Source organism: Lepus europaeus, unplaced genomic scaffold (genome assembly GCF_033115175.1).
Source record: "Lepus europaeus isolate LE1 unplaced genomic scaffold, mLepTim1.pri SCAFFOLD_37, whole genome shotgun sequence".
NCBI lineage: Eukaryota > Metazoa > Chordata > Mammalia > Lagomorpha > Leporidae > Lepus > Lepus europaeus.
The window spans coordinates 709,977-722,724 of record NW_026909243.1 but is presented as its reverse complement, the minus strand read 5'-3'; the positions used below and the strand labels follow the sequence as shown (position 1 = coordinate 722,724).

The 12,748-nt window shown below is 39.6% G+C and overlaps 1 protein-coding gene across 1 annotated transcript in view; it reads right to left on the bottom strand.

Annotated features, from left to right (window-relative positions):
* Positions 1-453: 453 nt before the first annotated feature.
* Positions 454-12,748, bottom strand: part of LOC133754986 (MLV-related proviral Env polyprotein-like) — a 34,233-nt gene continuing 21,938 nt past the window's right edge. Inside the window, 2 exon segments of the mRNA XM_062185313.1 lie at positions 454-521; positions 853-1,153. Coding sequence (XP_062041297.1) covers positions 454-521; positions 853-1,153 — 369 coding nt within the window.

Below are 12,748 nucleotides of genomic sequence, written 5' to 3'. Positions count from 1 at the left end.
TGTCTCCCGGGTATTTCTTTGTTTGACCTCTACCATAACCTGACCTATCCTGCCTATTTGATTCGCTTACTGCGGTGACCAAAATTTTAGCTAGTTCCCTATTTTTCTTTTTGTCTCTCTGATCCTGTTCTTTTTGCATTCTTTCCTCTTTTTCTTCTTTAGTTTCCCTCTTATTAAAGATTCTCTCTGCCTCTTTTAGGAGATCCTGCAATGTATAACCCTGTAAGCCCTCCAGTCTCTGCAGCCGCGCTCGGATATCTGGGGCCGATTGGCCAATGAAAGACATTATTACGTCTGACTGCCGGTCAGCAGCCTGGGGGTCAAACGGGGTGTACATCCGGTATCCCTCCATTAATCTTTCTAGAAACCCCGCCGGGGTCTCCTCATTACCCTGAGTTATGGCACGTACCTTAGCCAAATTGGTGGGGCATCTCCCTGCCCCTCTGAGACCTGTCAGGAGAATCTGGCGATAGAGACGAAGTCGTTCCCTACCGACTGCCGTACTAAAATCCCAATCCGGTCTGGTCAACGGGAATGCTGCATCAATCTCGTTCGGCAGTTGGGTAGGTTGACCGTTGTCCCCTGGAACATTTTTTCGAGCTTCCGTGAGAACTCGCTGTCTCTCCTCCGTGGTCAGGAGAGCCTGCAGGAGCTGCTGGCAGTCATCCCAGGTCGGTTGGTGGGTTAAAAGAATAGATTCAATTAATCCTGTCAAAGCTTGTGGATCTTGAGAAAAAGGCGGGTTATGGGTTTTCCAATTGTACAAATCTGAAGCTGAAAATGGCCAGTATTGCATCTGACCCCCCACTGAGCGGAGTGGGAAAGCCTGAGCCTCCCACTGCCCACCCTCACTCCCCCCTCCCCGACGCAAGCGCAGTCTGGCACTCATGGGGGTTGAACGAGCCGGAGGGTCCTCCTCCCCTTCTCCCTGCGTAGAATCCGGGGAAGGTGCCGTAGGCTCTCTCGGGAGGGGTGCGTAACGCGGTGGGGTGTCAAAAAGCAAAAGATCCTCCTGCCCGCCCGGGAGGACCGAGGGTTTCTTTGCCTTGAGGGAGTCTAACTCCTTTAATGGGTAAAGGGCCGAGGCAGGGGCAACCAGCGAATTTTGCGCTGGGTCTTCCCACACAAAGATGTCAACTGACGGGAGCCCGCTCTGATCCGCGGGTTGCGGTTTTAAAGGTGTTACGGACGGGGGCGGGGCGGGTAAGGCACCCGCCACAACTCGGTCAGCCGGGAGAAAGGGTTTTACCCATTTTGGGGGGTATTGTGCCAGGTCCTCCCACACAAAGATATAGGGCACTTGATCCGGGTGCCCTTCTTTGCCTTCCCTGCAGACCTGGCTCTTCACCTGTAAGATAATTCGAGAGTCAAAAGTCCCATCCCGCGGCCACCCGATGTTGAAGGCTGGCCACTCGGACGTACAAAAACTTGTCCAGTTCTTCTGCACTCTCACAGACAAGTTTTGGGCCCGCTCCCGGACCTCTCTCCAATGATCTAAAGTAAGACTCAAAGGTGTAGTTAATTCCTGTCCCGTGTTGGAGGGGAAAGGCAAATAAGGAAGATATATTAGAACACAGAAAACAACCACAAGACTCACAAAGACACTGCGCGCAAAACCAAGACAAAACTGAAACCAAAACTTCCGACGGGAGTGGCTGCTGCCACCAGCCCTTCTCCCGGGGAAGAAGACCTTTTACCTGGTGGGAGAGCTGCCTGGCCAGCCTCCCCCAAGACACCACCACTGGAGCGTCCTCCAGGGCCCGAGCCAGGGGTCGCAGACACGTCTGTCCTTACCTACTACTGGCTCAATTCCTTCGGCGCCTAGCGCCCGGACGCCTAGCCGCCCGTACAGCTAAAACATAAACCTCCGGTACGTCAAGCGCCCCGGGAAAAAATAAAATAATAAAAAATCAACAAAACACACAAAAATACTTAAAACAGCAAAGACTTACCTCCGATTGGAAAATGGAGCGTGGGTCTGGGGTCTCGAATCCCGGACGAGCCCCCAAGAATGTAAGACCCCAGAAAGGTGTCTCACGATCCGACTGACCCCAGATGCACGAATTCCACTCCAATTGATGCAAAGAGCATGAGGAAGTTTATTACATCTGCGCAGATGGGCTGTCTCAAAGCACAGCAACACCCTCTGGTGCAGTGCGAGAAGAGAGGCCCCGATCATCAACCGCACAGAGTATTTAAGGCTTAAAACCACAACATTAGCATATCTCCACAGCATTACAAAAGATCACAAGATAAACCACAGCATGACAAAACAAATCACAAGGTAAAGGGTTTTTCCAGGGTAAAGGAACAAAGTACTTGAGCAAGCACAAATACGGGGTCATCGTGACCAAAAACTTAACATAGCTCCTAAAATAATTATCACATGCTCAATTATCTCATGAAAGCATTAACACAATCATCACATGCTACAAGTTCAGCTAAAGTTCAGTTATCTTATAAAAGCATTTTGCAAGCCCAGCTATTTTGCACAGAAGCAAAACAATATGCAGTTAGCTCAAGCAACTCCATTTTAAACGCAGCCTGCCTTACTCTCTCAAATGGACTCAGATAATCATAGTCAAACTGGTTTTAGAGACTAGCAAGGTATTTTCTTAGGGAAGTGCATAAAATGTCATCTACACCACAACAAGTATCATGTTTTTTTGCAGCAATTGCTGTAGTTTTCTGCCTAGACAAAATGAATGTGTTGAGTTTGTGTCTCCATGTGGAACTAAGCAGTGATTCCCAGCACCAAAGAAAATATTCCCTGATTAAATTCATTCAAAACCATAAAGTCCATTGATAATATCAAAAAACACAAAACAGAGCCTGTAGCAAGGTCTGGGATTGAGTATGCCATAACACAAGCGGATATTTCTGGTTTCATCCAGTCATTTCCATTCAACCTGTTGTGGAACTGGTATGCAATGGACTCAGAAAATCACTCTCAAACTGGTTTTGGAGAAAAGCAAACTCCTTTTCTTGGAGAAGTGCCTAAACAGTCATGTTTACGAATATGAATATCCTGTTTGTTTGCAATGATAGCGCTAGCTTTCTGCATAGAAAACACAAATGTGAACATGTTTGGCCTGCATATAAACCAATTAGCATTTCCAGCACAAAACAAAATTTCCTCCACTGAAATTCATTCTAAAACGTAAAGTCCATTGATAATATCCAGAAAACACAAACACAAAGGTTGTAGCAAGATCTGAGATTGAGTTAGCCATAACACAAGAGGATATTTCTGGTTTCATCCAGGCATTTCCGGACAAAGTGCTGTGGAACTGGTATGCAATGGACTCAGATAATCACAGTCAAACTGGTTTTGGAGAATAGCAAATTAATTTCTTAGGCAAGTGCATAAAATGTCATCTACACAAACACAAATATCATGTTTGTTTGCAACAATTGCTGTAGTTTTCTGCCTAGACAGCACGAATGTGTTGAGTTTGTGTCTCCATGTGGAACTAATTAGTGCTTCCCAGCACCAAAGAAAATATTCCCTGCTTAAATTCATTCAAAACTATAAAGTCCATTGATAATATCAAAAAACACAAAGCAGATCCTGTTGCAAGATCTGGGATTGAGTTAGCCATAACACAAGAGGAGATTTCTGGTTTCATCCAGGCATATCCGGACAAAGTGCACTGGAATTGGTATGCAATGGACACAGATATCACAGTCAAACTGGTTTTGGAGACTAGCAAAGTATTTTCTTAGGCAAGTACATAAAATGTCACCTACACCAACACAAATATCATGTTTGTTTGCAGCAATTGCTGTATTTTTCTGCCTAGACAGCACGAATGTGTTGAGTTTGTGTCTCCATGTGGAACTAATTATTGCTTCCCAGCACCAAAGAAAATTTTCCATGCTTAAATTCATTCACAACCATAAACTCCATTGATAATATCAAAAAACAAAAAGCAGAGCCTGTAGCAAGGTCTGGGATTGAGTTTTCCATAACACAAGAGGATATTTCGAGTTTCATCCAGTCATTTCCAGACAAAGTTTTGTGGCACTGCTATGCAATGGACTCAGAAAATCACCCTCAAACTGGTTTTGGAGAAAAGCAAACTGTTTTTCTTGGCCAAGTGCCTAAAAATCATGTTTACGAATATAAATATCCTGTTTGTTTGCAATGATAGCTCTAGCTTACTGCGTAGAGAACACGAATGTGAACACGTTTGGCCTGCATATGGAAGCACTTAGCATTTCCAGCACAAAACAGAATTTCTTCTACTTAAATTCATTCTAATAGATAGAGTCCATTGATAATATCCAGAAAACACAAACACAGAGACTGTAGCAAGATCTGGGATTGAGTTAGCCATAACACAAGAGGATATTTGTGGTTTCATCCAGTCATATCCGGACAAAGTGCTGTAAAACTGGTATACAATAGACTCAGATAATCACAGCTAAACTTGTTATTGCAGAATAGCAAAGTATTTTCTTAGAAAAGTGCATAAAATGTCATCTACACCAACACAAATATCACGTTTCTTTGCCGCAATTGCTGTAGTTTTCTGCCGAGAAATCTCAAATGAATGAGTTTGAGTCTCCATGTGGAACTTATTAGTGCTTCCCAGCGCCAAATAAAATATCCCCTGCTTAAATTCATTCAAAACCATGAAGTCCATTGATAATATCAAAAAACAAAAAGCAGAGCCTGTAGCAAGATCTGGGATTGAGTTAGCCATAACACAAGAAGATATTTCTGGTTTCATCCAGGCATATCCGGAAAAAGTGCTGTGGAACTGGTATGCAATGGACTCAGATAATCACAGTCAAACTGGTTTTGGAGATTAGCAAAGTATTTTCTTAGGGAAGTGCATAAAATGTCATCTACACCAATACAAATATCATGTTTCTTTGCAGCATTTGCTGTAGTTTTCTGCCTAAACAGCACGAATGTGTTGAGTTTGTGTCTCCATGTGGAACTAATTAGTGTTTCCCAGCACCAAAAAAAATATTCCCTGCTTAAATTCATTCAAAACCATAAAGTCCATTGATAATATCAAAAAACAAAAAGCAGAGCCTGTAGCAAGATCTGGGATTGAGTTAGCCATAACACAAGAAGATATTTCTGGTTTCATCCAGGCATATCCGGACAAAGTGCACTGGATGTGGTATGCAATGGACTCAGATAATCACAGTCAAACTGGTTTTAGAGACTAGCAAAGTATTTTCTTAGGCAAGTGAATAAAATGTCTCCATGTGGAACTAATTAGTGATTCCCAGCACCAAAGTAAATATTCCCTGATTAAATTCATTCAAAACCATAAAGTCCATTGATAATATCAAAAAACACAAAGCAAAGCCTGTAGCAAGGTCTGGGATTGAGTTTTCCATAAAACAAGAGGATATTTCTGGTTTCATCCAGTCATTTCCAGACAAAGTGTTGTGGAACTGGTATGCAATGGACTCAGAAAATCACCCTCATACTGGTTTTGGAGAAAAGTAAACTCCTTTTCTTGGCCAAGTGCATAAGCTGTCATGTTTACAAATATGAATATCCTGTTTGTTTGCAATGATAGCGCTAGCTTTCTGCATAGAAAACACAAATGTGAACATGTTTGGCCTGCATATGAAACCAATTAGCATTTCCAGCACAAAACAAAATTTCCTCTACTGAAATTCATTCTAAAACGTAAAGTCCATTGATAATATCCAGAAAACACAAACACAAAGGTTGCAGCATGATCTGGGATTGAGTTAGCCATAACACAAGAGGATATTTCTGGTTTCATCCAGGCATATCCAGACAAGGTGCTGTGGAACTGTTATGCAATGGACTCAGATAATCACAGTCAAACTGGTTTTGGAGAATAGCAAATTAATTTCTTAGGCAAGTGCATAAAATGTCATCTACACCAACACAAATATCATGTTTGTTTCCAGCAATTGTTGTAGTTTTCTGCCTAGACAGCACGAATGTGTTGAGTTTTTGTCTACATGTGGAACTAATTAGTGCTTCCCAGCACCAAAGTAAATATTCCCTACTTAAATTCATTCAAAGCCATAGAGTCCATTGATAATATCAAGAAAACACAAAGCAGAGCCTATAGCAAGATCTAGGATTGCGTTAGCCATAACAGAAGAGGATATTTCCGTTTTCATCCAGTCATTTCCATTCAACCTGTTGTGGAACTGGTAGGCAATGGACTCAGAAAAGCACCCTCAAACTGGTTTTGCAGAAAAGCAAACTCTTTTTCTTGGCCAAGTGTATAAAAATTTGTGTTTGCAAATATCAATATCCTGTTTGTTTGCAACGATTGCTCAAGCTTTCTGCATAGAAAACACAAATGTGAACACATTGGGCCTGCATATGGAATCACTTAGCATTTTCAGCACAAAACAGAATTTCTTCTACAGAAATTCATTCTAAAACGTAAAGTCCATTGATAATATCCAGAAAACAAAAACACAATGGTTGTAGCAAGATCTGGGATTGAGTTAGCCATAACACAAGAGGATATTTTCTGGTTTCATCCAGGCATATCCAGACAAAGTGCTGTGGAACTGGTATGCAATGGACTCAGATAATCACAGTCAAACTGGTTTTGGAGACTAGAAAAGTATTTTCTTAGGCAAGTGCATAAAATGCCATCTACACCAACACAAATATCACGTTTCTTTGCAGCAATTGCTGTAGTTTTCTGCCTAGAAACACAAATGAATGAGTTTGAGTTTCCATGTGGAAATAGAGTTTCCCAGCATCAAAGTGTTGTGGAACTGATATGCAATGGACTCAGAAAATCACCCTCAAAATGGTTTTGGAGAAAAGCAAACTCCTTTTCTTGGCCAAGTGGATAAAAACTCATGTGAGCAAATATCAATATCCTGTTTGTTTGCAATTATAGCTCTAGCTTTCTGCCTAGAAAACACAAATGTGAACATGTTTGGCCTGCATATGAAACCAATTAGCATTTCCAGCACAAAACAAAATTTCCTCTACTGAAATTCATTCTAAAACGTAAAGTCCATTGATAATATTGTAGGACCCCTGGAGCAGGTGTCCCACAATTTGACCAAACCCCAGATACACGAGTTCCACAACAATTGATGCAAAGGGCAAGAGGGAAGTTTATTTCATTTGCAAATGGGCCGTCTCAGCACCACCCTCTAGTGCAGTGCAGAGAGAGCGGCTCCGATCATCAGTTTCACAGAGTATTTAAGGCTTAAAACCACAACATTAGCATATTTTCACTGTGTTACAATTTCATTGGGTAACCTAAATGATTACACCAATTAGTGTTTCTACCGTACAAAATTAAATGTTCCCTGATAAAAACATTCAAAACAATAAAGTCCATCGATAAAATCCAGAAAACACAAACAGGCTGTCGCAATATCTGGGATTGAATTAGCCAAAACTCAACTGGACATTTTGGGTCAAATCCAGGCATATCCGAATAATGTGGTGTGGAATTCGTATGCAATGGACCGAGAAAATCGCAGTAAAAAGGCTATTGGAGAAAAGCAAAGTCTTTTTGTTAGGCAAGTGCAAAAAATGTCGTCTACACAAACAGAAATATCAGGTTTATTTGATGCAGCTCCTCTAGCTTTCTCCCTAAAAAATATGAATGTGTAGAGCTGGTCTCTCCATGTTGAACCAATTAGAGTTTCAACAGTACAAATTTAAATATTCCCTGATAAAAACATTCAAATCAATAAAATCCATCGATAATATCCAGAAAAAAAAACACAGAAGTTTTCACAATATTTTGGATTGATTTAGCCAAAACACAACCACATATTTCTGGTTTCATCCAGTCATATCTGGACAAGTGGTGTGGAATTCGTATGCAATGGACCGAGAGAATCACAGTAAAAATGGTTTTGGAGAAAAGCAAAGTCTTTTTGTTAGGCACGTGCATAAAATGTCATCTATACAAACAGAAATATCATGTTTGTTTGCCACAGTTCCTCTAGGTTTCTCCCTAGAAAATACAAATGTGTATAGCTGGATTCTCCATGTGGAACCAGTTAGTGTTTCTACGGTAAAAAATTAAATGCTCCCTGATAAAAACATTCAATACCATAAAGTCCTTTGATAATATCCGGAAAACACAAACACAGAGGCTGTCACAATATCTGGGATTGAGCTAGCCAAAACAGAACCGGATATTTCTGTTTTCATCCAGTCATATCCGGACAACGTGGTGTGGAATTTGTATGCAATGGATCGAGAAAATCACAATAAAATGGTTTTGGAGAAAAGCAAAGTCTTTTCGTTAGGGAAGTGTATAAAAAGTCATCTATTCAAACAGAAATATCATGTTTGTTTGCCGCAGTTCCTCTAGCTTTCTCCCTAGAAAATACGAATGTGTAGAGCTGGTGTCTCCATGAAGAGTCAACTAGTGTTTCCCAGCACAAAACTAAATGTTCCCTGATAAAAAACATTCAAAACAATAAACTCCATAGATAATATCCAGGAAACACAAACACAGAGGCTGTAGCAATATCTGGGATTGAGTTAGCCAAAACACAACCGGATATTTCTGGTTTCATAAAGTCATACCAGGACAAACTGGTGTGGAGTTTGTATGCAATGGATCGAGAAAATCACAATAAAAATGGATTTGGAGGAAAACAAAGTGTTTTCGTTAGGCAAGTGCATAAAATGTCATCTATACAAACAGAAATATCATGTTTGTTTGCCGCAGTTCCTCTAGCTTTCTCCCTTGAAAATACGAATGTGTAGAGCTGGTGTCTCCATGTGGAGTCAATTAGTGTTTCCCAGCACAAAATTAAATGTTCCCTGATAAAAAACATTCAAAACAATGAAGTCTGTCGATAATATCTGGCAAACACAAACATAGATGCTGTAGCAATATCTGGAATTCAGTTAGCCAAAACACAACCGGATAATTCTGGTTTCATCCCGTCATATCCAGACAAAGTGGTGTGGAATTCGTATTTAATATACCGAGAAAATCACAATAAAATGGTTTTGGAGAAAAGCAAAGTCTTTTCGTTAGGGAAGTGTATAAAAAGTCATCTATTCAAACAGAAATGTCATGTTTGTTTGCCGCAGTTCCTCTAGCTTTCTCCCTCGAAAATATGAATGTGTAGAGCTGGTGTCTCCATGTGGAACCAGTTAGGGTTTCTATGGTACAAAATTGTATGTTCCCTGATAAAAACATTCAAAACAATAAAGTCCGTTGATAATATCCGGAAAACACAAACACAGAGGCTGTAGCAATATCTGGGATTGAGTTAGCCAAAACACAACCGGATATTTCTGGTTTCATCCAGGCATATCTGTACAATGTGGTGTGGAATTCATACGCAATGGACCAAGAAAATCACAATAAGAATGGTGATGGAGAAAAGCAAAGTCTTTTCCTTTGGCTAGTGCATAAAATGTCATCTATACAAACAGAAATATCATGTTTCTTTGCAGCAGTTCCTCTAGCTTCCTCCCTAGAAAATACGAATGTGTACAGCTGGTGTCTCCATGTGGAAACAATTACTGTTTCCATGCGCAAAATTAAATGTTCCCTGATAAAAAACATTTAAAACCATAAAGTCCATCTATAATATCCAGAAAACACAAACACAGAGGCCGTTGCAAAATCTGGGGTACTGTTAGCCAAAACACAACTGGATATTTCTGGTTTCATCCAGTCGTATCCTGACAAAGTGTTGTGAAATTCGTATACAATGGACACAGACAATCACAGTAAAAATGATTCTGGAGAAAAGCAAAGTCTTTTCGTTAGGCAAGTGAATAAAATGTCATCTATACAAACAGAAATATCATGTTTCTTTAGACAGTTGCTCCAGCTTCCTCCCTAGAAAACACGAATGTGTAGAGCTGGTGTCTCCATGTGGAACCAATTAGTGTTTCAAGCAAAAAATTAAATGTTCTCTGATAAAAAACATTCAAAACAATAAATTCCAACGATAATATCAAGAAAACACAAACACAGTGGCTGTCGCAATATCGGATTGAGTTAGCCAAAACACAACTGGATATTTCTGGTTTCATCCAGTCATATCCAGACAAACCGGTGTGGAATTCGTATGCAATCAACCGAGAAAATCACTGTAAAAATGGTTTTGAGAAAAGGAAAATCTTTTCATTAGGAAAGTGCATAAAATGTCATCTATACAAACAGAAATATCAAGTTTGTTTGCCGCAGTTCCTCTTGCTTTCTCCCTAGAAAATACGAATGTGTAGAGCTGGTTTCTCTATGTTGAACCAACTATTGTTTCCCAGCTCAAAATTAAATGTTCTCTGATAGAAAACATTCAAAAGGTTAAAGACCATCGATAATATCCAGAAAACACAAACGCAGAGGCTGTCGCAATATGTGGGATTGAGTTAGCCAAAACACAAGCAGATATTTCTTGTTTCATCCAGTCATATACGAACAAAGTGGTGTGGAGTTCATATGCAACAGACCGGGACAACACAATAACAATGTTTTTGGAGAAAAGTGAGTCTTTTCATTAGGCAAGTGCATAAAATGTCATCTATACAAAGCGAAATATAATATTTATTTGCCGTTGTTCTTCTAGCTTTCTCCTTAGAAAATAGGAATGCGTGTGTTTCCAAGTACAAAATTAAATGTTCCCTGATAAAAAAATTCAAAACAATAAAGTCCATCGATAATATCCAGAAAATAAAAACACGGAGGATTTCACAATATTTGAGATTGAGTTAGCCAAAACACAACCGGATATTTCTGGTTTCACCAGTCATATCCGGACATCGTGGTGTGGAATTCGTATGAAATGGACAGGGAAAATCACAATAAAATGATTTTTGAGAAAAGCAAAGTTTTTCGTTAGGCAAGTGCATAAAATGTCATCTACACAAACAGAAATGTCATGTTTATTTGATGCAGATCCTCTAGCTTTCTCCCTAAAATTATGAATGTGTAGAGCTGGTCTCTCCATGTTGAACCAATTAGAGTTTCAACAGTACAAAATTAAATGTTCCCTGATAAAAACATTCAAATAAATAATATCCATTGATAATATACAGAAAAAAAACACAGAAGTTTTCACAATATTTTGGATTGATTTAGCCAAAACACAACCACATATTTCTGGTTTCATCCAGTCATATCCGGACAATGTGGAGTGGCATTCGTATGCAATGGACCGAGAGAATCACAGTAAAAATGGTTTTGGAGAAAAGCAAAGTCTTTTTGTTAGGCACGTGCATAAAATGTCATCTATACAAACAGAAATATCATGTTTGTTTGCCACAGTTCCTCTAGGTTTCTCCCTAGAAAATACGAATGTGCATAGCTGGAGTCTCCATATGGAACCAGTTAGTGTTTCTACGGTAAAAAATTAAATGCTCCCTGATAAAAACATTCAATACAATAAAGTCGGATGATAATATCCGGAAAACACAAACACAGAGGCTGTCGCAATATCTGGAATTGAGCTAGCAAAAACACAACCAGATATTTCTGGTTTCATCCAGTCATATCCGTACAAAAAGGGGATGAATTCGTATAAAATGCACCGAGAAAATCACAGTAAAAATGTTTTTGGAGAGAAGCAAAGTCTTTTTGTTAGGCAAGTGCATAAAAAGTCATCTATTCAAACTGAAATGTCATGTTTATTTGACGCAGTTCCTCTAGCTTTCTCCCTAGAAAATACGAATGTGTAGAGCTGGTGTCTCCATGAAGAGTCAACTAGTGTTTCCCAGCACAAAACTAAATGTTCCCTGATAAAAAACATTCAAAACAATAAACTCCATAGATAATATCCAGGAAACACAAACACAGAGGCTGTAGCAATATCTGGGATTGAGTTAGCCAAAACACAACCGGATATTTCTGGTTTCATAAAGTCATACCGGGACAAACTGGTGTGGAGTTTGTATGCAATGGATCGAGAAAATCACAATAAAAATGGATTTGGAGGAAAACAAAGTGTTTTCTTTAGGCAAGTGCATAAAATGTCATCTATACAAACAGAAATATCATGTTTGTTTGCCGCAGTTCCTCTAGCTTTCTCCCTCGAAAACACGAATGTGTAGAGCTGGTGTCTCCATGTGGAGTCAATTAGTGTTTCCCAGCACAAAATTAAATGTTCCCTGATAAAAAACATTCAAAACAATGAAGTCTGTCGATAATATCTGGCAAACACAAACATAGATGCTGTAGCAATATCTGGAATTCAGTTAGCCAAAACACAACCGGATAATTCTGGTTTCATCCCGTCATATCTGGACAAACATTTGTGGAATTCATGTTTAATATACCGAGAAAATCACAATAAAATGGTTTTGGAGAAAAGCAAAGTCTTTTCGTTAGGGAAGTGTATTAAAAGTCATCTATTCAAACAGAAATATCATGTTCGATGGCCGCAGTTCCTCTAGCTTTCTCCCTAGAAAATACGAATGTGTAGAGCTGGTGTCTCCATGTAGAGTCAACTAGTGTTTCCCAGCACAAAATTAAATGTTCCCTGATAAAAAACATTCAAAACAATAAACTCCGTAGATAATATCCAGGAAACACAAACACAGAGTCTGTAGCGATATCTGGGATTGAGTTAGCCAAAACACAACCGGATATTTCTGATTTCATAAAGTCATACCGGGACAAACTGGTGTGGAATCTGTATGCAATGGATCGAGAAAATCACAATAAAAATGGATTTGGAGGAAAACAAAGTGTTTTCTTTAGGCAAGTGCATAAAATGTCATCTATACAAACAGAAATATCATGTTTGTTTGCCACAGTTTCTCTAGCTTTCTCCCTCGAAA